The sequence below is a fragment of the Bemisia tabaci genome, chromosome 2, assembly GCF_918797505.1.
Source record: "Bemisia tabaci chromosome 2, PGI_BMITA_v3".
NCBI lineage: Eukaryota > Metazoa > Arthropoda > Insecta > Hemiptera > Aleyrodidae > Bemisia > Bemisia tabaci.
The window spans coordinates 44,714,676-44,738,823 of NC_092794.1; the positions used below are offsets into that span (position 1 = coordinate 44,714,676).

At 37.9% G+C, this 24,148-nt stretch overlaps 3 protein-coding genes across 3 annotated transcripts; all 3 read right to left on the bottom strand.

Annotated features, from left to right (window-relative positions):
• Positions 1-235: 235 nt before the first annotated feature.
• On the bottom strand, positions 236-3,737 carry LOC140224104 (uncharacterized). Its single transcript, XM_072297381.1, has 2 exons — positions 3,532-3,737; positions 236-963 (listed from the first exon to the last, which is right to left on the bottom strand). Exons 1-2 carry the CDS (start codon positions 3,541-3,543, stop codon positions 394-396), a joined length of 582 nt encoding a protein of 193 aa, XP_072153482.1. The 5' UTR covers positions 3,544-3,737; the 3' UTR covers positions 236-393.
• Positions 3,738-10,253: 6,516 nt separating this feature from the next.
• Positions 10,254-12,537, bottom strand: LOC109040002 (uncharacterized). The gene is made up of 2 exons (XM_019055751.2): positions 12,138-12,537; positions 10,254-11,126 (listed from the first exon to the last, which is right to left on the bottom strand). The coding sequence occupies exons 1-2, from the start codon at positions 12,147-12,149 to the stop codon at positions 10,329-10,331; spliced, it is 810 nt and encodes a 269-aa protein (XP_018911296.2). The 5' UTR covers positions 12,150-12,537; the 3' UTR covers positions 10,254-10,328.
• Positions 12,538-21,130: 8,593 nt separating this feature from the next.
• On the bottom strand, positions 21,131-23,919 carry LOC109040082 (cuticle protein 7). Its single transcript, XM_019055877.2, has 2 exons — positions 23,275-23,919; positions 21,131-21,677 (listed from the first exon to the last, which is right to left on the bottom strand). Exons 1-2 carry the CDS (start codon positions 23,284-23,286, stop codon positions 21,267-21,269), a joined length of 423 nt encoding a protein of 140 aa, XP_018911422.2. The 5' UTR covers positions 23,287-23,919; the 3' UTR covers positions 21,131-21,266.
• Positions 23,920-24,148: the final 229 nt, after the last annotated feature.

Consider the following 24,148-nt stretch of genomic DNA (forward strand, 5'->3'; position numbering starts at 1 on the left):
TTAGGCTTGAATTTCCTGCCTGTGAATAAACGAGGATTCCTCAAAATTCTACTCCTTCATTATGGATTTTTTATCACTCTTCTCCAAGATAAAAAATATTGGGCCTTCAAAAAATTTGCGCCCCATGGAGCTGATTGGTTTGCTTTTGGGGAAATCAGGCTGTGGAGTAACTTCATGATATTTGGAGCAGTGCATTATTTTGAATGAACCTCGAAATAACAATGACAAACTTCAGTTTTAAAAATTCAATTGACTAAATTTATTCACCTAAATTTAGATTCAAAGATGACATGGATGTGGCGAAATAATTTACACGTATGTACAAATGATACTTAACATGACTAAGGTAAAAAATGAGATGATTTAGTCTTTAGGAAAGTGTTGCTTGCGCGCCTATTTCTTGTAGGCGGGGGCAACTGGGTACGCTGGGGCGGCGTATTTGGGGGCGTATGAAGCGGGGTGAGCACCTCCTTCCTTGTGGACTACGGCTTCGAATCCGTATCCGTTGTCGGCGTAAGTTACTACTCGCCTGCTACCGTCAGCTTCGACGAGGGTGTAGGATCCCTTGACGTAGTCTCCGTCACGCTCTTCTTCCTGGCTCTTGACATCGTAGGTGGATGGGTCGTTGATGTCGTAGGCGAATTTGTAGGCGGGGTGGGCATCGGGGTAGACGGGCTCAGCGGCCTTGTAGGCGGGGGCGGCGTAGGCGGGTTTGTAAGCGGGGGCAACGTAGGCGGGTTTGTAGGCAGGGGCGACGTAGGCGGGGGCGTGGTAAGCGGGGGCGGCGTAGGCGGGAGCGGCGTATGCGGGGGCTACTGGTTTTGAGACGTAGGCGGAGGCGTATGCTGGAGAGTATGCTGGTTTGTAGGCGGGGGCGGCGTATGCTGGGGCGGCATAGGCGGGTTTGTATGCTGGGCCGTATTGGCAGTTGACGATAGCCACGAGGGCAGCCAAGATGCAAAGCTGAAATCAGAAAATGCAGAATTATAAGCTACTGAATCATTTAATTTCGTCAGTAAAATTTAGCGGAGATTTTTAGGCGTTTAGTCAAATAGGGAAGTAGGTTGACAAAAGTCTTATGAAATTAAAAACACATTGAGCAGGTAGAGGTTGTTGGTCATGTGGTTCGGTGAAAAAATTAGCTCCGTAACTTTAGAGAGTATATTTTGGTAAAAAAAATACCAGAAAAGACCAACATAGCTGAATGAAGCGAAAATTTACTTTTCCTTTTTAACGTCCGTTTCCGAAAGTGAATACTAGCCGTCAAAAGTTTATTTTTTTGTATTTTTTTACGATTCATGTTGAGCATAGACACCGTTTGGATTCGTTTTCTATTAACTCTGAATCCTTTTCAAAATTTCAAAGCCAAGACGTTGTAACCATTGCATTATTCTTTACTAATACGCGGAACTTGAGCACACCAGTGAAAAGGAGCCCCTTAAAACATAACAGTTGATCAGGGATAAGAAAAAATCAACCACATTCTTAGTTTCTTTAAATTTTAGCTTATCGAAAATTATGTCAGTCGGTCTTGATAAACACTTGCAAAATTTTGAATTCTGTCACCAATTGAAGTTAAGTAAAGAATTCTATTTTCCCACAATTATACGTCGTAGTGGTGTACTGATAAAGTCACAAGAAAAGAAAACACGCGAAATGCGATGCTTTAAAATTGTTGCATATTTTACATTGCATAATTTACATTTCAATAAAACATAACCTCATAATCGTCCATTTTATTTTAAATTAAGGACAAAGGAAAATTCTGTACATTTTGTCACTATCACAAGAAATGTGAAAAAGAAGACTTGCAACGTTGCAAACTGACATTCAAGGTGTTCTGCATATCACCAATGATATATCTTGCCTCGTACTTGTGAAGAATCATGGTTTACCGAACGAGTTAAAATTGTATTTAGAAAGTGAAAAAATAACGAATTGCAACGTTTGATGATGAAACGTAATGAGATCTTTGTCTAAGAATATTTGCAGTTCAAAATGTCTCCGTCTTTGAAATTCCCATCCACTCTAAATCTCGCGATCTTGAAATTTACCAACACTTAGTATGTAAATATTAAAAGTAAACGCGAGAGAACCTGAAAAAAGACATCCACGTAGAACAATTAACAGAGCAGAAACCAGAAAGAAAAAATTGGAGTGACTTTAATTGGCGTAAATCACGACGTGACCTATCACAGAACTGTAGTAAAGGTGGTTGACTGAACTTAGTCTCAGAATGTGTCTGCATGACCAATATTAAAAAGTTTCAGACGAATGCGCTCGATGCCGTTGAAATTTAACCCCACCGTACACCAATTCTTTTTGACTTCTCATTATTGGTTAAGTTTGTCTTCGCCGGTAAATTATCAAAGAGATAATTTAATTTTCTTTTTTGTCAAGTTTCTAAAAGGATTCCTTTTTCTGAGAGGTTGTGATTGAACCTCATTTATTTGAGAACTCATGATAATTAACCTTGGAGTATATTAGTAAAATATGTATTGGTAAAATGAAAAGAAAAAAATGAAAAAAAATTAGATGGTTTTGTGGCTTAGATGGAGTAATGTATTTTGCAGTGAGATTCCTAACATTCATATTAGTCCTTCAATATTACAGGTGACCGGTTCGTAATAACATAGTAATAAGAGTTTAGAGGGTATGGTAAATAAATGTTAATGTCTGGCTGATCTGCATGCAAAATTGTTAACCACTTGAATTTTTGTTTTTGTATTGTTTACTTACGTACAAATCGATGTATCTATCTTTGCAATGTTAACAAGAAAGTATTACGTGATATTTGTGGTAACTTATTTTCATCGAAAGTAAGTTTGTATTCTTTTAAACTAAATATCTAGAGATTTCTAAAGGAAATGCTCAAAATTTACCCTGGTATTTTATTTTATAAAATATTTTGATCTGGAAGTAAATTCACACCTCCGACTTTTTAAACTAAATACTACGAGTTGTGACACTAAATTTGACCTCCTTTTTTTGTTAGATACTATGTTATGATGTACGAAGATAAGGATGTGTAGGTAAATATGTAAATAATGAAAATTAATAACAATAAAGAATGTAGGTAAAGTAATTTTACGAAACTTTAATTTCAGATGATTTGATTTATTCCCATGCAAAATTTATTCAATTATTCTTTTCCCCACTCGGTTTTCCTCTGAACTTCATTTCCTACTTTGTCACTACACTTCACCCAATTTTTTTACGTATTAAAATGCAGATCAGTGCAAGTTATGTTTTTTGTAAGAACTGAATGAATAAGCAAAAGTTTATCATGCTGTCATTTTTCGTATTTACATCCACTTAGTTATAAAAAAAACATGTTTCACTTTGATCGAAGTGTATTAGATTTTAGGAAGGTTATCATCACTGCGAGCAAGAAAAAAGACGTTATCCATGAGTCGAGTCCACAAAACCGATCACTTGAAAAAAAAAAGTCAATAGTCCATCAATCACTGAACGCACAAAAAATCGGAACAGCGGCAAAAAACCGAATCACACCTGAGAACTTGAACGTACCTTGAAAGCCATTTTAGACTAAAAAAGCGACTAAAAGAAGAGCGACGTGTGTAGTTGCGAACTAGGAGATTAACTGTAAATTCGGGAGACGGGCTAGTGGAGTTTTATAGTTGAGACGAAGGGTCAAGTTATCTATGGCGGGCCTTGACACTGGCCCGGTCTTCAATTCATTCGAAAGGGAGCTCGAGATGAATTTATCAGGTATGTGGGGGTTGTGGTAGGGGGACCTGGAGACCAGGGAACGGGCCCCCTGCGGGAGGCAGGGGGGCTAGCATAATTGCATAACTATTGACGTGTGGTGCCCCAGCGGATGACGGCCTCCCGTCGTTGTCGAACTTATTTGATAACACTGCATAGGTAAATCAATTTGAATACGTCATCTATGGTCATCTTAGACTCATCAGTAATTTTAAAGAGGAGATCGATTTCTCTGAGAACACCTATAGCTCAGAATACTTATGCTATAGCTGTCCTCTGTATCGTAGGATTTGATTGAAGAAGCTTTCATCTTTGAAATATTCGACGTGAAGAAGTGATTTTTAAACCAAAATGAATTTTTTCAGCACAAAAATTATTTTCCTGAGTTACCTAAAGAGAAAAATATCACGCAACGTAGGATGTTTTCGAGTGGAAGATATTGTTTCAAATCAAATGAATATCTTTTGGTAATTTAAAGAAAATTAAATTTGTCCTAGACAACAAAGTTACATTTTTTTAAAGAAAGGGAAAAGAAAAACTTATTTTGAAGCAAATCAAATTATTTCATTCAGCAAATGAAAAGAGCTGCATCCTTCTTTGTATCAAATAATCAGGCTAAAATCCTTCTTTTTAAAAAAAAAAAAATTGAAAATTTACATTTTTTCAATTTTTGCACTTATTTCATGTAACTTGTTCTCCCTGATGTTCCAAAATTTAATGATCCGTTCTATATTTCTCCGAAAATGCGTGTACTCTCTCCCTGACGTCTCAAAATTTTATGTCACAACTTATTTTCTGGTGCCTTATTTAGCCAAAAGTTGACAAGAAAAAATACTCGCGATTCAATCGGATTTTTGCTTGAATCAAAAGGAAATCCGCTCAAAGTAAGAGGCTTGACTCTCAATTCAAGATTGATCCAGTTGAATCAAGAGCATTTTTTCCTTGTCAAATTTTTCAACAGCCTGGACTCTGGATCTAAGAGACTTTTTTACCAGTGCACCAATAAATTTATAAAAAAGGAAAGCAAAGCAAAATAAAAAATATTGAGCCCAAAAAATTACTGTAATTAGAGATCATTTTTTTCTAAAAATTGAGGAAATATTTGTAGCCGTTTTCTCAAGCAGTGGATTGAAGGGTTTGAGGCCCCGTCAAATTTGAGCAACTTGGCTCCGTTTCGTGTGGTACGGCGTTGCTTTAGCGAGCCCTGCGGTCCTCGGTGGAAACAAATTGTCCGCATTTTAATTAGGGGGGCGTTCACTCTCGTTTTTAGGTTGATCTGGATCGTAACAGATTCGGGGGGACTCGGACCACGGCCCCAGGTCCAAGCTGTGGCTGAAATTTGTCATCGAAATATGGCGGGCTCCGAGCATGTTACCTGCATTGATTTTGTCTGGACGTAATTATATGGTTAAGCATGTGAACAACAGCTGTCCTATTAGATCAGATTATTTCAGCACCAGTCGACTTTTTGTAAAGTTTGATTTGATTTTACTGAGAAGAGTGGCCGACAGAATATGACGCTAATGATTTGGAAAGATCTGTAAAAGATAGGATCATACCAGGAGAGGCAGCGATTCCAAGCAATAATTGATTTTCATCGTAGAATCTATTGTCATCAACACTTTATCCCAATGCTAACTAACACATGAAAAATACATGATTAAATTCCAAGGCAATACATTTGGTAGAAATCTCTGCAAGGTATCATCGAGAGGGTATTACGAGAAAAAACGAACCCAATGGTTCATTGAATCGGTTTAGTACACAACAAGTGAAGTTCGAAACCTGATAGGAATTTGTTTCTTTTTCCCAAACTTGTGGTTGGATAACCAAGGCCCATCTTCAAGCGGGGTTTCATACTCTCATTTGGACCGAGTTTATCAGAACGGAATCGACCCACATTTTCGAAAAAATTGCGATAACAATGCTTTTAAGTTCCTACTAGCTGTATATTTTTTCCTGCCATAAACTGAAAGTTGAAAAACCGAAATTAGTCTGTGTAAAGAGGGTTTAAAGTTTATTTTCTACATTGAGCCTTATGCATCAGTAACACTTCAAACCTCTTTTTCTCAGTTTCAACTTCGTGTGGGATGGTTCCTTTCCGATGAACTCAGTCCATTCGATTTTCATGTACCCACTGATTTTGACCACTTATGGCATCGATGAAATAGAAGGTCCCTGGAACGCGGTGCAATCGCAATGTCCTGCAACGGCCGACGAGTCTCACCATAAATTATTCCCTCCTCAGGTGGAGTGTGCAGTATCGCTCAAGTGGAACGCCGCATGTTATTGAAATTTATTTCCTCAAAGGAAATTGGAGCACTGTCACGAGTGATATCTCAGCGGGAAGAAAGTTCATGGACAGGGTCGCAAGGTGTCTCTCATTGTTCACCATTTTTGCGTTTTATTGCTCCGCGTTTCGATGCTTACTCGAGATTCGTTGGTTTGCTGCCAAGCCTCGTCTACCTCTCCATCGTATTTTCAGATGCAAGTGCGCAGTCAGTAGAAATAGAAAGAATGTTTCAAGTTACACATGGTATTTACAGCGGGCCGATTGTTGAAAATGTATAGACAAAGCTATAGACAAAGGAGACATAGGGAGCCTGGAGCGATCCCGTTGGTTGAAACAATGTAGGTCATGTTATAGACTCAAGAGCAAAAAATTGACATGACTAATTCACAAGTAGCGTCCTCGCATGAGGTAATTGTTATGCTAAGTCTAATAGCTTATCAACGCAGTTCCCATATGCGATAACCACTCGGCTATTGCATCATAGGATCGCTTTATTGGTCACAACTGAAATGTTCGACTGTCTACTCTCCGTTTAGCAGGACCAATGTTTCGTCTATGCAAATTTCAATAATTACGAAGACCCGCAGGTCTGCATAAACCCGACGTGAGAAAGTCACGTGCACATTCGCCAGGTAAAAACTTAAATGCCAAGTTAGAGTATTTGCAAACTAAAGAAATGACGTGAAATTCGGAAGAATCTTACAAAAACCTGAAACCCGGAAAATACCTCAGCGTCAGGTTTTTCATGCAATGAAACTGAGTTTTAGAACTGATTCAGAAGCTCTGTGCTCTGGGTTTTCAAAGCTCCAATATGAACTGCTGAACTTCCCTGGAGAGCAGGGGACACCATTCTAAATTGAGACCGCAGGTGCGGGTGAAACGATATCAATAAGCTAAGCCGAAATCGCTACACCAGACAACTGATTTTTGCATTTGGCACATGTACTTACAGGTGTACTAAACCAGATTTAAACACCAACTTTAATCGATGTGAAAAATTTCTTGCCAAAGGAAGGCAGCCTGATTTAAGACTGTCTTGAATGCCATTCGCGCAACCTACACGATTTTTCCATCTTCATTCACAGTTGGTAAATAAAACACGTTTTGATTTTCTATTTTTCACGGTTCGGTAATATTTACATTCATTTGCTTTGTGTGTATTCATCGCGTAACGTTCATAAGGGCACTTGAAACAGTGTATGACCTTTATCGAAGCACTTCATTCAGTGTCATTTTCAGTCATGAGCGGTCTAAACAAATGTCACAGGTCATTGAAAGGATAGAAAATGCCTTAACAAGTGCACCAAAACTGAATTGCAAAAAGTCTCCGTGAACGTTTGATAAGCCCTAAAGTTGCGACTCAAGTTAGCAAGTAGAATGTTTCCCGGGCGAAAAATTAAGAACCATTCCTTTCTATGGCAATTATTTCATAGCTTGTATCAAAAGTGCTTGTACAGTACTGACCTCAAAAAGGTCAGAGCCTTTTTTCTCACTAACCGTGCACATTACCACACGACTGGTAGCGCAGATCTATACCTTAAATGTCACAGAGGCCCTGACGTATATCGAGGGTATCGAAGCTGAGCGACCGATCGATTGTTAAAATCGATTTTCGATTCCTGAAATTTTGATTTCTTTTAAAGTGGAATCGTGTGATTGATCCCTTCGATTTCGACCGATCGCACTCTTGGCACGGCCGGGTGCACGAGGAGTTGGGCTCAAATGAGCGCGAAAAAGCCAGAACAATCATGATTTATTAATTATCGGGTTAATTATACCAACATTAATTTCGATTTGCGATTTGCGTTGGGCCGTGCGGCTGGCTTTAACGTACCACCGTGGCTTAATCCAAGTTTAATAACAATAATAAATAACGCACAGCGTAATAACATAAATTTTCCCGTGGATATGTGGAGTACGTTTACGCGGCGGTGCCGGGTCACGCGGTAACGGTCAGTACGGTGGCCTGGCGTGCTTTTCGATCTATCGATTGATCTTTCATTTAAACCTGGATCGATAAAGAGGATGTTCGCAACGGACACCTTAATATTTGTAGTCGATTCTTTACCACAGCTTCAAATGGGGAAATATCGATAATCGCTCATTCACACGCGACGCCGCGCCACTGGGTCAGTATTGGCATTCATAGGAGAGAGGAAAATTAGTGCACTAGAAAAAAAACCATTGGATCTTGAGTCCAGAATCTTGAAAACATTGACAATAAGAAAAAGGACTCTTGATTCAATCAGATTTAAGCTTAAATTAAAAGGAAATCCGCTCAAATTAAGAGGCTTGGTTCTTAATTTAAGCTTAAATCTGATTGAATCAAGAGTATTTTTTCTTTTCGATGTTTTTAAGAGTCTGGACTCTAGATCCAATGTGTTTTTTTCCAGTGTGTGTTTGTTCTTTCTACTGTAAATTACGTTGTCAATGTGGATTACCAAAGATTCAAGTTTTGTCATTAAGATACTAGAGGTTTCCTCAACTTCAATCGAATTTGAATTTTAAAAAAACACAAATGGACAGAATTAAGACAATTTTTGTATGCATATGTACGATGGCTCCTATAAAAATGTGAATGACACTCTTTTGCTGAACGTTTGGTCTGATTTTAATTTCCGCCCCGAGGAAATTAGAACGATGATCTAAGCGGTTTCGATACTGACAATATGACTGATTAGGAACAAACACTGATATAGCTATAGTTTCTGTCCCGGTTAATTTTAGATTCCTAGAATTGAAAATTGAAAGTTAGAGTAAGTAGATTAATAGAATCCCTAACTCTTAAAACACATTTTTGACATTGAGAAGCAACGTATGTTTCTATCTAGCGTTTTGCACGGATCTTTTCAAATCATCCTCATATTTTGCGTTTTGTCTTCTTCATTTGGAACCTTCTCTTTATCCTTAAACCCTTTTCCTGTTTTACCGTCCTTTTGTTTCTTTTTCTTTTTCCCCCAAATATTCTGTATCTTCACTCTAATTTCTTGGACTCTTGAGAGTTTATTAGGTCTTTCTAAAGTCACAACAAACGTATGAGCTTGTTAAATATATTTGTTTTGTTCGAAGTGTTATTGCCAAGTCTCTTCAAATAAATATTATTTGAAGCACCGAGCAGAATTTCCACTGAAAATCTTAGTTGTTTTTCCTATCTTTGCGTTAAAGTCACTCTCATTACTCCTGGTCCCCTATCATTAATTAGTGTGCTTGATAACACATCTTTGTCTCTAATAATAATTTGACGAATTCGACCAGAAGTAGCATAATTAATAATACGTTGTCTAACTTCTTCTAATGTTTTATTTTTTACCAGAAAAGTAAGCAAAATGCTGACTTGATTAAAGCTTGCAATCTCAGAAAAGTGTAATGTTCCAATTGTTCCATAGTGCCTAGTCACAAAAATGAAACACGAGAAGGCAACGTGATATGCAGCTAGGCTAATTCTAGCTAAAGTCACCCAATTGAATAAGGTTTTAGCTCAATGGCTCCATAATAATCCTTCTTTTAGTATTTAATCACAAATAGAGACACTACAGAAAATAGTGAATCCTGTAATACGATAGCGGTTTGTCAAAAAATATTTTTTCTCTGTTTCCAAAAGACGAATTTGCAATAATTTTATGTCAAATTTTCAAAGCATGTATTACGAAAATAGGCCAAAAAATAAAATGAAAAGTATCATGAATTTGATACCGCTCCTATTCCTTTATAAAATTTAACTATGAAAGTGGATTTATAACATTGTAAGCACCGAGTTTCCTATTTTTTCCTTAGTTGGACAAAACTCGTGCCATTTTTACAGCTCACGAAATATGAAACAGTTTCCTCCACACGTTTAATTTGTGTGTTTTGAAGAATTACTTGTCGCTGAACCAACAAAATTAAAATTTTCAAATTCACACTGAGAAAAAAACCATGGTTATTATTGCCATACTAGTGGTGTTCCGTATGAAATTTTAAGTAAGAGTAGCGATCAAAATTAACTGTGGTATTTTTACGACTAAGCTGGTAATTTAACCAGTACGTTCATAAACTTATCATTCAAAGGTAAAATACTAATATTATTGGTTGTAGTCTATATTATGAATCGCTTGTAAGAAAAACTGCTGATATAGTAATTACAATCATGATTTTTCTCAGCACATTGAAGGAACTTTTTTTCTGTCAAATAAAAACTTAGTGCTGTTTCTGAAGATCTTAGGAATGGGATCAGGATTAAAAACGTTCAAGCTTGTGGTTGACTCAAATAATTTATTAATTTAACGCGGCAAATGTAAAAACAATGAAAACAATACCTGAGGACTATTTACAAATGGAGCATGACTAGTTTAGATGAGTCGGAAGTTGTGTGTTTACTTCTTCTTGTAGACGGCGACGGGGGCAGCGGCGTAACCGTGTCCGTAGGCGGGAGCGGCGTAGCCGTGTCCGTAGGTGGAGGCGTAGGCGGGGGCGGCGGCGTAACCGTAAGCTGGGGCCTTGTAGACGGCGGGGGCAGCGATGGCGTGTCCGTAGGCGGGAGCGGCGTAACCGTAAGCTGGGGCCTTAATGACGGCGGGAGCGGCGGCGTAACCGTAAGCGGGGCCTTGTAGACGGCGGGAGCAGCGACGGCGTGTCCGTAGGCGGGAGCGGCGTAACCGTGTCCGTAAGATGGAGCGTAGGCGGCTACTGGGTGGGCACCGGCTTCCTTGGTGACGACGGCTTCGAAACCGTGTCCGTTGTCGGCGTAGTGGACGACGCGTTTGCTGCCGTCAGCTTCGACGAGGGAGTAGTATCCCTGGACGTGGTCACCGTCGCGGGTCTCCTCTTGGCTCTTGACGTCACCGGTGTGGGCGTCGTGTACGTTGTAGGCGAATTTGTAGGCGGGGTAGGCGTCGGGGTAAACTGGGGCGGCGTGTCCGTAGGCGGGGACGGCCTTGGCGTAACCGTAAGCTGGAGCAGCGTAGCCGTAGGCCGGGGCGGCGGCGGCGGCGTAGCCGTAGGAGGGAGCTGCGTATCCGTAAGACGGAGCAGCGTATCCGTAAGACGGGGCTGCGGCGTAACCGACGGATGCGACTGGTGCGTATCCGGCGGCAGCGACGGCCACGAGGGCGGCTAAGATGCACAGCTGTCAACAAAATCAACGTAAATTTGGTGTCAGTTACTAATATCAAAGTTAATAACTCATAAAAATCAAATTCTGACAAATTTGAAAGTGATCGTGCAGGTCAGCAAGTACTCCTAAATAGACTGTATTTTGCAATTTGGAACTATAAATTCTGGCCGGGTTTAAAAACAACGTATGTGCCATTAGTTTCCCTATGCACATAAGTATTTTTTCACATGAGCCAGAATGTATAGTTCCAAATTGCAAAATGCAGTCCAAATAATCCAAGTTCAATGTATAGAATCAAATTTTACACTTTAACAAGATTTTGTCGATATTACCTTAATTCTTGACTGAAATTCAATCCAGTGTTTTTCGAAAAATGAATTTGCTACACTGTTAAAAATTGTGGAGTGAATTCTATGCCAGAATCTATATATCGCCCAAAAACTCCGAAGTGGTATGAATGCAGAGCGGAATCTATTCTTTTTGCGGAGTGTCACACGCTTTTTTGGTGCCAATTTCACCTCGTATTCATATCTCTCGGGGTTTAGGGCGCAATATAGACTCCAACACCGAATTCCACTCTTCGATTTTCAACAGTGAATTTGACAGAAATAACACAAAAAGTTAAAAAGGCTGTTATATTTTCTCCTCACAATTTCAAGATTTCAACTCCAGATTATCGTCATTCTTAAAAGTTCTGTGAGGAAGAGGATTAATTTTGACCCGGAGGAAGTAGACCATTTCTATCATTTTTGAAGTTGTCTTCGCTATAAGAAGTTCTGAAATATTTCAGTCTTTACCAACAATTGATATTTAACATACGTAGAAACGAGTTTTGGAAAAAGACGAAAAAGTCAAAAATGAAATAATTTAATTTTGAGATCTGAGCTCTTCGAGAGAAGAGATTTCATGAGTATATGAAAATTGAAGACTGAATAAATATTTTTATCCTTTACTTTTAAGAAATTAAATTCGGTATCAGAGGCAAAATCGTATGGAAGCTGAGTAAAATTGTTTTGAACATACCTTGAAAGCCATTTCGGAGTGTTGGATGTGATGGTTTGAAAGATGGGAGATGAGTGAAGATTGCTCGGTCTTGCGATGGTTTTATACTAAAAATTGTCGAACTAGCGGAAGCCTTGGCATTGATCTGAGGTTGAACGGAAGTGACAAGAAGCCGACAAGCGCGATATTCGTTCATAAAAAAAGGTCCAAACAGCTTCGCAATATGTTTCCCCACAGGACAAGCCGATGTGATACGAATGACCATCGATACATGGCATTACATGAACGCGTATGAACGGAGGATATACAAAAAGTATCCGCTTAAGGTGTAATTAGATTCGAAGGAAAAAGGCGATAGCTTTTTAGCACACTGTTGCCGTTCATGAAAAAAGTAGCTAAGAATAGACAACTTCCACGCTCGATTAGAGACATGCATGCCAAGAGCCGGCCGATTATTGAAATTGACATAAAAAGCTGTAGACAAAGAAAACAGCAATATGAAGGGATCCTTGGGATCCTGTCGGTGGGAGCAGAGGGTGGTTGCAATGGACAAAGGAGGTAGGTGATAGACTAACTATCGGCAGCCCATGAGAGACCCTTTACTTAGTCCATTATTTCCTCCCCTAGTCCATGGGAACCACCCATTTCAACTAATTGGATTGGTTCATATTCTCTATGTATTCTTTGTCTATCTTTTTGCCTATAAATTTCAATAATCAGCCTGCAGATGGATATTCATAGGAAAAATGCATGAATAATGAAAAATTTCAGAGGAAATCGACCTCAACGTTGAGGTGACCCCAGTGTATCATCGTTTTTCAAACCTTAATATCTCAATTGTTGACATTTTTGTCGCATAATTTTGTTAATCGAACCGAGTAGAATATTAGGGATAGCACTATAGAATAAAACAACTTACGATAAGTATCTATTCCCCCAGGTATATTGTGCTCTTTCTAAGCAGGGTATAGGAGGAGGAGATACTAATACGGCGAAAAATGAATCATGTGGCTTTCAAAATTTCTACGGTGAATTTCAGGCTCTACTTAGAATTTCACTCATAGCTGTATAGTTTTACATCTGTGGTAAAAATTATCTCTGACAAGTCCTCGGTACCCGTAACTATGCAGCATTGTTATCATGACTGGAAGAGTGAACATCACAAAAGAGAGTAGAATTCCAGGTCAGACGAAGATCTACCATAATCATTGTTATAGTGCATCCCTAAACTTCCTGGTTATTTGATTAACACGTGAATGGTATAACCAAACTCTCAGTAAGATGCACAACGTAGTGGAGGAAAATAACCAAATTGCGGTTATTTAGCCACAATTTCAATGAAAGTAATGGTTTTCTTTCTATATTATATTTTTGTTTTGGTATTTCTTCCACCCTTCGACGATATTTCTTTCGATCAGAAAGTGTGGGTGCTTAACCATAAAAATATGCAACGTTTCAATATTCACTTCAAATCGCGCTTTATTTATCAAGCGACTCGTTGTAGCGATCATTTTAATAGTTATTTTTCCTTTTATTTCATTCGTGCATAATTTTTTTAAACTTTAATCTTTACGGCTCCAAATTAAAAAGTAAGGAAGGGTTCCGAACTAACTCAAGAGCGGCTCGCCTAACAAGGTACTGTTTTTTCAATGTAAGCCATGTGTTATCTTCCATTGAGATCAAAATAATGTGAACGCCGCTTGAATTAAGGTTTGTCTCCAGCAGTCTCTGGCAACAGTGAGACATAAATTTTTGTCATTTTTTGTTCCAAGCGAGCAGTAAATCGTTCAAGATGCTGATCTCACTTAATTCCGATTTTTTCGTTCAAGTATAGGCAAAGCTTCGGCAAGAACATATGAAGTGCAAATTAAAGAGAAAAAAAACTTTTAAGCCTTATCAGAATGATTAATGCCACCAGAACCACTCTTGCCACCTTAGGAGGACAATCCAGGTTTGTCGAACTTTATCGTAGGAACCGGTCAATTATTTCTCTCAATTTGGCCTCTCTAGTCGATGGATGGAATTGGTGACAGTTTTTATGTCACCTATTTTGCACCAATGTGTCTGCGGGGCTCATAATCATTGGTTTTTTTGCGAACGATGACGCACATCCAAAAAGAAGGGTGAAGTAAAAAATGTGACTGAGCCATTGAACTTGTCACCATGAGATGAGATTACCTACTTTTGTTGGAAATGTTCTCGTTATTTGGAGAAAAATCATCATTACCCAGTTTACCGCATGACCAATTCTTTGTCAGAGCTGAGTGTTCTAATTATTACTGCAGGTGAAGGAGTCATCTATGAAATTTCTTAAACACATTCTTACTTTCGAGGGAGGTTTCCAGAAGCTTTCATAATGACAATAATAAATATTCTCTTTTAATCATATTTATGTTTCTAGTTTATTCTATACAGGTTATGTAAAAATATATTTCTTTGTTGTGTAGTTTCAGCATTCGTTTTTTTGGTTTTATTTATTTTTGTTCTTTAGTGTCACAGAGGTAAGCCCATAGTTTTTTTAAATTATGAAGTACACAAAGGTGAATTATTACTTCTGTTATGTCAGCTGTGACGATTAAAATCAATAGGGAACTCAGAAACTCTCAATTATTAATTTCTGCCAAATTGAGTTTAGCCATAAAGTTCTAAGTGTTGTACTTTACACGTAGATAATTTTTTTTGGAAAAGCTGTATGATTTCACTTTTTTATTCTTACTTTTCATCAGTAAAATGAAACAATGATCTCTAGGCTTGAATATAATTTAATGATTACTGAAGTTCTAAGTGTTGTACTTTACACGTAGATAATTTTTTTTGGAAAAGCTGTATGATTTCACTTTTTTATTCTTACTTTTCATCAGTAAAATGAAACAATGATCTCTAGGCTTGAATATAATTTAATGATTACTGATTTACCTATTATCGCAGTGCAACTAGGATTCATTTCTTTAAATGGAAATTTTCGAATGAAAACTTTAATTTTTGATCACTTCAATTCGAAATAGAGAGCATGGCTGTTTTACTTTTGCGATGCGTGGGTTGAATCGTAACAAACCTTTCTGTGTGTTCTCCTTTCTTTCAAATGTTTTCTAATAGTTTTTTCATTATTTTTCATATATCATGCCGATTTAACTTCAATCATGTAAAAATCACTTATCGTATATTTGTCTTCGTTCCATGTTCTGAGATTGAAAATGATACTTAAATTTTCAGTAACACTACACAGAGGAGTCTTAACTTCCATCTGTTATAAATGTATTTTACCTCATAGTCTGATTTTCAAATTGGTGACTTATAACTAGGTTTTAATTCTTTTCTAATGTCAGTGTTTTGACGGTGCACTATATTTTCGGATAAAAATCGTCACTTAATTCTACTTTAAATCTGATCTAAGCTATTCATTGGATCTGATCGTAAATTATTGAAGACAAACTCAAATCCTGTATTGAGTTAAATGTCAAAAATCAAAGTCGTAAGTGTGAAAATTCATATTTTGATGGAGTGACTAAAAAGTTTCTGTCCGAATTAAAATTTAAGATGAGCGTTCAGTTTAAGAAATTTTGAGGAGAAAAAAATTGAAAAAAGGGGGAAAATTTGTGTTAAGAAGATTCGCCATTGTTGAATGCGCAAAATGTGGATCTCTTCAAGCAACTAATGATTGTAATTTGTCCTGAAATTGGTGTGATTTTTCTAAGAGGATTGAAGAATTTTCAACAGAAAGTTCAATGAAAACCATTAGTTTGTTTTCCTTTAAGAAAAATGAGCAGAAACTTTTATAATGTCGCAATTTGAGTTGCACGTTTTCCGAGTTAAGGTATCGATATTGAATCCTCCCAATTGATTTAAGTATTTCCTTTAATTGGACGGAGTTAAACAGAAAGGAACCAAGCCACATCGGGATCGAACCGAGAAAAAGAGGTTTAAAGTTTGGCTCCTGCATAAGACTCAATGTAAAAGATAAACTTCAAGTTCAATTTCTGCAAAATTTGCTCCAACAAAAACTTTGAATTTTGGACGATAGATAGTAGAGCAGTGGTTGAGTTCAAAACCACTCATAACTCAATTTTTTCCAAATTGTGGGTTGGTTCTTTTCTGCTTAGCTCAGTCCAATTCATCTTCGTTAAATCATTATATCATCTTATTTCATTCATTTCATTTCACTGGAATTGTTTTGTCATCTAGAGATGAAAAAAAGAAAATTAAAGAATACGCAACTCAACAAACCATTACATTTTACTTAGTCATTCAAGAGAGTGTGCTTTTTGCAAATAGACCCTTTCATAGAAGTGCATCAAAATAAGCAAATACGCGTTAGTCTATTTAACTTCACGTGTAAGTCGTGATTTCTTGTCAGTTTCGTTGTTTAATTGAAATAATTTTTCGTTTTTCAAACATATGAGCTGATCATATGAGTATACGAATGATTTGATACAAAGCTGCTCTGATCTAATCCAATGAAATATAAAAAAAAGAATCGAACAAAAAATTAAAAGGAATGAACCTAGCCGGGCATTATGAGATAGATTGATTTGCATATCACTAGCCATCATCTGAATGACACTTCATGTTCGTCTGGTTTCCGTAATTTGGAGTGATTTCAGAAGGAAGGAGGTGTCCACTAGAAAGCAAAAAGCAAGGAAGTTGTCGTTGGTTTTTTATGTATATATATTATATATCCTTTACATATTTACCTAACCCTGACCTGGATCTCTTTTCGGACGACGCGGTATCTGCGGTGAAACAAAAAACGCTTTTAATTAATTCTGTCCCAGAGGATTGATCAAAAATGCCGACCGAGAGCCGAAGTGTTGGTAATGAGAACTACTGCAGGTATTTAAAGCTGATTGGTCCATAAGGCATGCTTCGTTTTCCTCTTGAAGTATTTTGAAAGTCATGCAAATTTCTTCAATTGAGACTTCTGAAATTTCGTAAAACGGTGAAGTCATTCATTTAAATAATGCCTTGCCCTTGCTGTTCTCGTTAATAAGAAAAAGCTATTCGGTTATGGGGACTGAACTTCGGTGTCAGTTCAGTGAAATTTCAAAAGGCCTCATAAATTTCAATTTTTTTGAAAAATTGATTTATTTGCCCCTTAATTCCTTTTCTTCACTGATGTTCCTAAATTTAATAATAATACATTGTCTTACTGTTCCTCACGCCTGTTTTTTCTTTCTTTCCGAGTAGCTAGTCTTGTTACTCTCCTATAAATAATATGGCATCGTAAAACAATTGTGTCCCTCAAAAAATAGTCATGATTGTGCTATTCCTTTCAGTAGGTAAAATTCTTCTCTAAGATTAGAATAAATAGTATGTACCTAAGTACCTTTCTTTTCTATTGCTCTAAACTTTATTTGCATTTAAATGATAAATTTCAAGAATTATAGATGAAGAACCCAGTACTCAGTGCATTGTATGTAACGTTGGAGTACATATCTCTGCTGTTTTTTATTTTTTTGGTTTTTTTTTTATTTTATTTATTTATTTTTTTTTACTGAAAATCATTTTCTTCGCAGTGAATACATGAAGTTTAGAGCCAAAAGAATACGAACAACGAAAAGTAAAGGTAGGAATTTTATGATCATTTTGTCTTAGCTGACCGGCAAAAATCTACAGTACCAAAAATCTATGGCACGAATGCGGACGAAACAAACAACGACGGTTGAATCATTTCGATTTTAGCCGCCATTTTGTTGCGTGACGGCAATAGGGCACGAGATACGACTCCCTAATACTCCCTATGCATATTCGTCTTGTTGTGGCAAGCAGTCGGGCAGAAAAAATTACTGGAATCAAAAAATTACTGAAAATCAAGCTTAGATTTTAATTTTTCACGGTTTCATTGAAATTTCATGAAATTTCAAGTGAAATTTCAAGTGAAATTTCAAATACCTTATTTTTCATGAAATTTTCCATCTCAGCACACAGCTACACGTAAATCGCTCAACTTATTTTTTGTCTTTTTTACCGAGGTAACAGTTAGCTTTTCCCATGGCTGTCTCATATACTTTTTGTGTTATTTTATATCTTATTACAATCGACTTTTTTGCCTTTTCCTAACTTTTCTTTTCTTTTCTCCGGTCGCATCTTTGAAGAATAGAATCACTTAATTCAAAGTGATCTAAAAACGGCACCGCTGAATTAGTTTTTTAATAATTAGAAAATCCATTTAATTACCTCATGATGTATTTGTATTATCACCACATACCGTCTACGTTTCTAAGAAGTTTTTTAGTCTTACAAATAACGCAAATAACTTCAAAAATCATTCACAACAACATTTGAGTTATGTTAGCTTCATACGGTACGTCGCAAGTGGATCAAGTCAATTAGAGAGGTAGGACATGACGTTTTTAAATAAAACTGCAAAGATGTGTATTCTCTCTCATTTTAAATGATAAGGGCTGGGTTTAAAAGAGAATTTCACGAGGAAACAGGGCTGGATTAAGGGGGTGGCCACATAGGCCGCGGCCCATGGCGGCTAATTTTGCAATTTTTTTAAAATTTAGGCATAAAAAAAATCGGATTCAGAAAAAAAATTATCAATGAGAAAAGGGGACAAAATCTCGCTTTCCTGAGTGTATAGGAATTTCCAATTTTGTCGTTTTTCGTTGATACAAGAGACAGCATCTTTAATTAGTCGAGGTAAGAGAGGAACTAAACTCGCAATACGGCCTGGAGCTAAGTGCAGAGAGAAATGATGACATGGACTTGAGATGAAAAGGACAAGCCCTCGGCTTGGCGCGGCGGTCGGCATGTAACACATGTTAGCGCCTACAAGACTGCATGAATACTTCACTCATTGCCCCAAACAGAGTGCGGTCAAGAGCGGTTGGCGTGAAACGCATAGCGCCTACAAGACTGCATGAATACTTCACTCATTGCCCCAAACAGAGTGCGGTCAAGAGCGGTTGGCGTGAAACGCATAGCGCCTACAAGACTGCATGAATACTTCACGCATTGCGCCAAACACAGTGCGATCAGCGCGGCGCAGCGGCGGCGGATGTTAAAATTATTAAATCAAATTTACGTTTGTTTTTCCATAATTTTTTGGTTCATTTCTTATGATTGGAGGACCTTGTCCACACAGAGATAGGTATGCGAAACTTACCTTTCGTGCCTTTGCACGAAAGTTAAGTTTTGAAAAGAGCTTGATGCAAAAACGGCTTTTTTCGCCCCCCACCTCTGGAATTTCTTCAGACTTTGTCTATTGATTACTCATACTTGAGCGCTTCTTTTCCCAAATTTTCAGACCTCCAAAAAATTTTGGGAGAGAGCTAGGGGGGGATGGAAGTCAAAACCTGTGATCCTCGATATCTCTCGAACGGAGAAAGATATCGAGGTCCGGTTTGGACGAAAAATCGTCTAAAATTGCATACTTTAAGATTCTAAATCTCGAAATCCTGATATCACATTTTAAAGTTAACATATGTGCTTTTTTCCAGTTGTTAGGTCTAGAAAATTTCTTTTAAACGAAAAATTTACAAAGATCTCAATTTTTTATTTGAACCAAAACCAGTTTTTTTAAATTGTTCATCTTTTTTCGCATCCAACGAGTGGTCCATTAAGCTGGGGAACCAAACGGTTCTGGAGTTATGAGCGATTGAAGTTTCCTTTCAACGCACACCGACCGATTTTCGCGTGCAAAAAAGTCGAATTTGACTCCTGTTAAATCAGATTAAATGTTCAAACCGGACAAAATGTATTTTTAGGGACTCTTGAGGATCACCAAGTTCAGAAATCACAGATACTTCCAAAAAATTCACTTTTTTTAAAATTACAGCTCCGTAGCGCTCCGGGCTGGTCGGCCCACTGAGCGCCGACCAGCCGCTCAGTGGGCCTGTACAGGCCTCCTTGCTTTGTTCAAATGTAATGTTAAACTTGGTCTAATTGATCCACAAAGAAATGTGATTCAATTCAACTGACTCGTTCGTTATTTGAGAGCATTCAGTGTTTGTAGTCAGAAGTTTTTAAAACAATTTTACATTCCATGACCCAAAAGCCGTCTCTTTCATTACTAGCTTATTGTTATTTCTCCCTAAAACTATCATGAGAGATTATAGACACAACAAATCGTCTCTTTCAATGTTCGTTTTGTCTACTAGGTTGACTACACTTGGAAATATTGAAGAGCGGGAAAAATAAAGATATTGAAAAATTGAAAATAGTTTGAGTTTTCAACCATTCAGAATCTCTAATTTGAAAATAACTTATTTACGTATCAATATTATGCTCATGTCATTGAAATGTTACATTAATGGTAATTAAATGTGTAGTAATTACCACATTTTCAACCCAATAAAAATCATAAAAATCAATAAAAATTGTTTAAAAATAGATAGTTTTTGTTGTTCCCACTTCCATTTTCAAATCAGCATGATTATCAAACATCGTTAATTTACCTCAAAGATTCAGAAAATGCATTGGCTCCTGGGATTTTTGACGGATATCAGAATCAACATTTTTCAAACTTTTTCGCGGTAACTTTGTCAGTCACCCCTGATGATACCCTTGTACAAGATTTTTCCTGTTAAATTGCATTCCTGCCCAAAACTGAACTTATGTATGTATCTAGGATAACCCTCGGTAAAAAGTAATTGGAGTCCTTTCATAATTAAACCTTGGTTGGACCCTAATCGAATCTTGATTAAGGGCTCAAAGGGGGAAAAAAGGTCGGAAAAGGTGCAACACAAATCTAATGAAGAATGAACCCAAGATATTCTTACCAACACGGAAAAAAAAATTGCTGATTCAACAATTCAATTGCTAGAAACAGTGAGTTCAATGTTTCAACGCAGATTGTACAACAAAAAAATGATACTTTAACCACATTGTAAACTAATTTAACCACGGGAATGATTAAAGTAGCATTTTGTTGTTGTAAAATCTACATTGAAACATTGCACTTACTGTTTTTAGCAATTGAATTGTTGAATCAGCAATTTAATTTTTTTCCGTGAAGGATTTTCTGAACGAGTTATTGGAAGGACGAGATTTAAATGAAGAGAACATCCAAATGATGATGATCACTCTTATTTATTCTGTATGCAGCTAGCGCTGCCGTATGTACACATATTTACAAGTGACTTAGATGGCTTGAATGAATAATTGACACTGAATGAGATGAGTTGATGACATGACTAGGAACTTGATCTACTTCTTGTAGGCGGGGGAAGAGTAAGAGGGAGCCGAGTAGGAGGGGGCGGAGTAGGCGGGGGCGTGGTACGCGGGGGCGGGGGCTGGGTGGCTTCCGGGTTCCTTCTGTACGACGGCTTCGAATCCGTGTCCCTTGTCGGAGTAGTGGACGATGCGTTTGCTGCCGTCAGCTTCGACGAGGGAGTAGTATCCCTGGACGTAGTCTCCGTCACGGGTCTCTTCTTGGCTCTTGATGTCGTAGGTGTGGGGGTCGTGGACGTTGTAGGCGAACTTGTAGGCGGGGTGGGCGTCGGGGTAAGCGGGCTCAGCGTGGTAGGCGGGAGCGCTGTAGGCGGGGGCGGCGTGGCCGTAGGAGGAGGAACCGTACTGAGCGGCGGCGACGGCCACAAGGGCGGCGAAGATGCAAAGCTGAAATCAATAAAAATACGGATCATGACAATAACTAATATATGATCCATTATTGACAAAAATGGTCAAATCTATGACCTAAGGTATCAAATGGACTGGGTTAAGCAGAAAGGAACCAACCCACATTGTGGAAAAAATTGAGTTATGAGTGGTTTTGAACTCAACCACTGCTCTACTATCTATCGCCGAAAATGCAAAGTTTTTGTTGGAGCAAATGCAGAAATTGAACTTGAAGCTTATCTTTTACATTAAGTCTTATGCAGGAGCGAAACTTTAAACCTCTTTTTCTCGGTTCGATCCCGATGTGGCTTTGTTCCTTTCTGTTTAACTCCGTCCAAATTATATTGAATCTAGCTTCAGTACGCAAGCTTTGCATTAAATTCAAGCTTGAATACGAAACTGACCATTTTTTTTTTGACGGGGAGTGGAGGGATTCTGTGTGATTTTCCGTTTTTCTGATTACTGAGATTACCATGAAAGGATCTAGTGGTGGTTTCTAAATTATTTTTTTTATCCTAACATTTTTCATTTTATCCTAACATTAAAGTACTTGCTCTTTTAGGGTCTAATTTTGCCTCTTTCTTCTCTGTTTCAGGTAAACGACCCCCAAGATGCTTGAAATCTTTTTGATTCGAATCAGTAAGTGTCAGTGAAACAGTATTTGTTTGTAAACAGCGACGATTTTCCTATTCTTTCTTCTTTTAATATAAATAATTATTCGTTGTTTTGCATGCACCTGATTGTACTCTTAAAATTACGGAAAATTTTTCCCAAATTCAAGAAGAAAGAGCTGCCCTATTTTAAAACCTTTCGGTGGCCCATGGTAAAAATGGGGTAAAACTAAATTCATTGAAGGAGCACTTTCCAATTATAACAAAAGAATCAAAACGATCGTTTTGGCAGCCACAAACTTGTGTGCCCACTTATTGCTATATTAATCAAAGAAACAGAAAATTTTAAATTTGTCGTATCGCGGTTTTTAGTCCCAAAGTTACCCCTGTCTAAGGATTATAACAATGATTGAGGCTCATACTTTTGGAATTTCATTACTTAACCTTTGAAACTACGTTTTTTGTCGCTGTTCAGTCATACAAGTCAGTTTTTTCAGCAAAAGAATCGAATTATTACTTGCACGTGTAAGAAAAAGACCCCCACATGTTTCTGAACGACCATCTGAAAAGTGATGTCAAAGGATAAGTGTTGGAATCCCAAGAGTAACAGCTTCCACCCGTTACGAAAAGGCTAGCTGATGGTTTTTATCTATCTATAACCCTTGCTCTGAGAAATAAGAAAACAAGGGGATGAAAAAAAAGAAACAGATTCCCTTGTTTCTAATCAGTAATTTTTAGCCATGCTTAAACACTTTTGATTAAAAATTTTGCCGTTGATTCAGAATAGTAATTTTTATTCCCTCAATGTCTCACTCTCGTTTAAAACTATTCAGACATAAACGTTCAAAAACAGCAGCTGAAATCACATCACTATAGCACATGCCACTTTAACCGCGTCTAAGAGTTCAGGTCACTAACACTTGCCGCGTATCCAATTAATATAAAAGCCACGAAAGAACGAAGTTGAGGTTATGTTATTAGCGTACCTTGAAAGCCATTTTAAGTTCGTTTGATTTGAGGTGTTGACTGGTCCAAGATAAGAGCACAACTGTGAATTTCGGTAGTAGCCCTTACCGTTTTATACACGAACCGTGAATGCTGTTTCTTTGCAGCATCGAGGCGATTTTTGCCAGGTTCTCGAAAAAATGGGAATATCCTGCAGCGGAATGCATCGGCGATGGTGAGGAATCGGCAGCAGTGGGCGAAAATTGGAGCTCGATAATGACCTAGTAAGGTGTCGAATGATTACCGAAAGTAAACGGCCACAGAAAAAAAGGATGAACTTGAGGTTGGGAAGGAGGAGTGGTGGTGGAGACTCCCAGACGGTAGCACGGTGGAAAAAAAGTTGCTGCTTTAGGTTGCGTCAGATCATCGAATGTACTTTCACTGGTGCGATGACGGGAAATGCGTGCATGGTCGAAACGCTGCTGCCAAGCTCACAATCAGCTTATTGTCCAGTCGTCCGATCGGATTTTAAACCAAGTCCGATCGAGGCGTTTTTGTCGAAGCAATCCTATGAGATTAGCAGAATGCAAATAAAGCTCCACGAAAATAAAGCGATTGGTGACAGCAATTTATTGCCCGTTTCTTGGAAGATGGTGAAACCGTAAGTTAGTGTCATCGATTCATATCAATGCCATGATGCAAATAAACAACTGAAATTGCTTTGGTGAATGACGGAATGGGGTTTTTTTTTTTTAAAAAAAAAAAAAACAAGTTGGGTCGCATTGAACATCGATGCTAATTTCTAAGATTGCAACTGCCATCAGTCGCCATCGCGAAAAATCATCTTTTTTTCCTTTTTTTTCTTTGGGGGTGTTTCTTGCCCATGGTGGTTCAAAAAATGAGTTCGCTCTCATA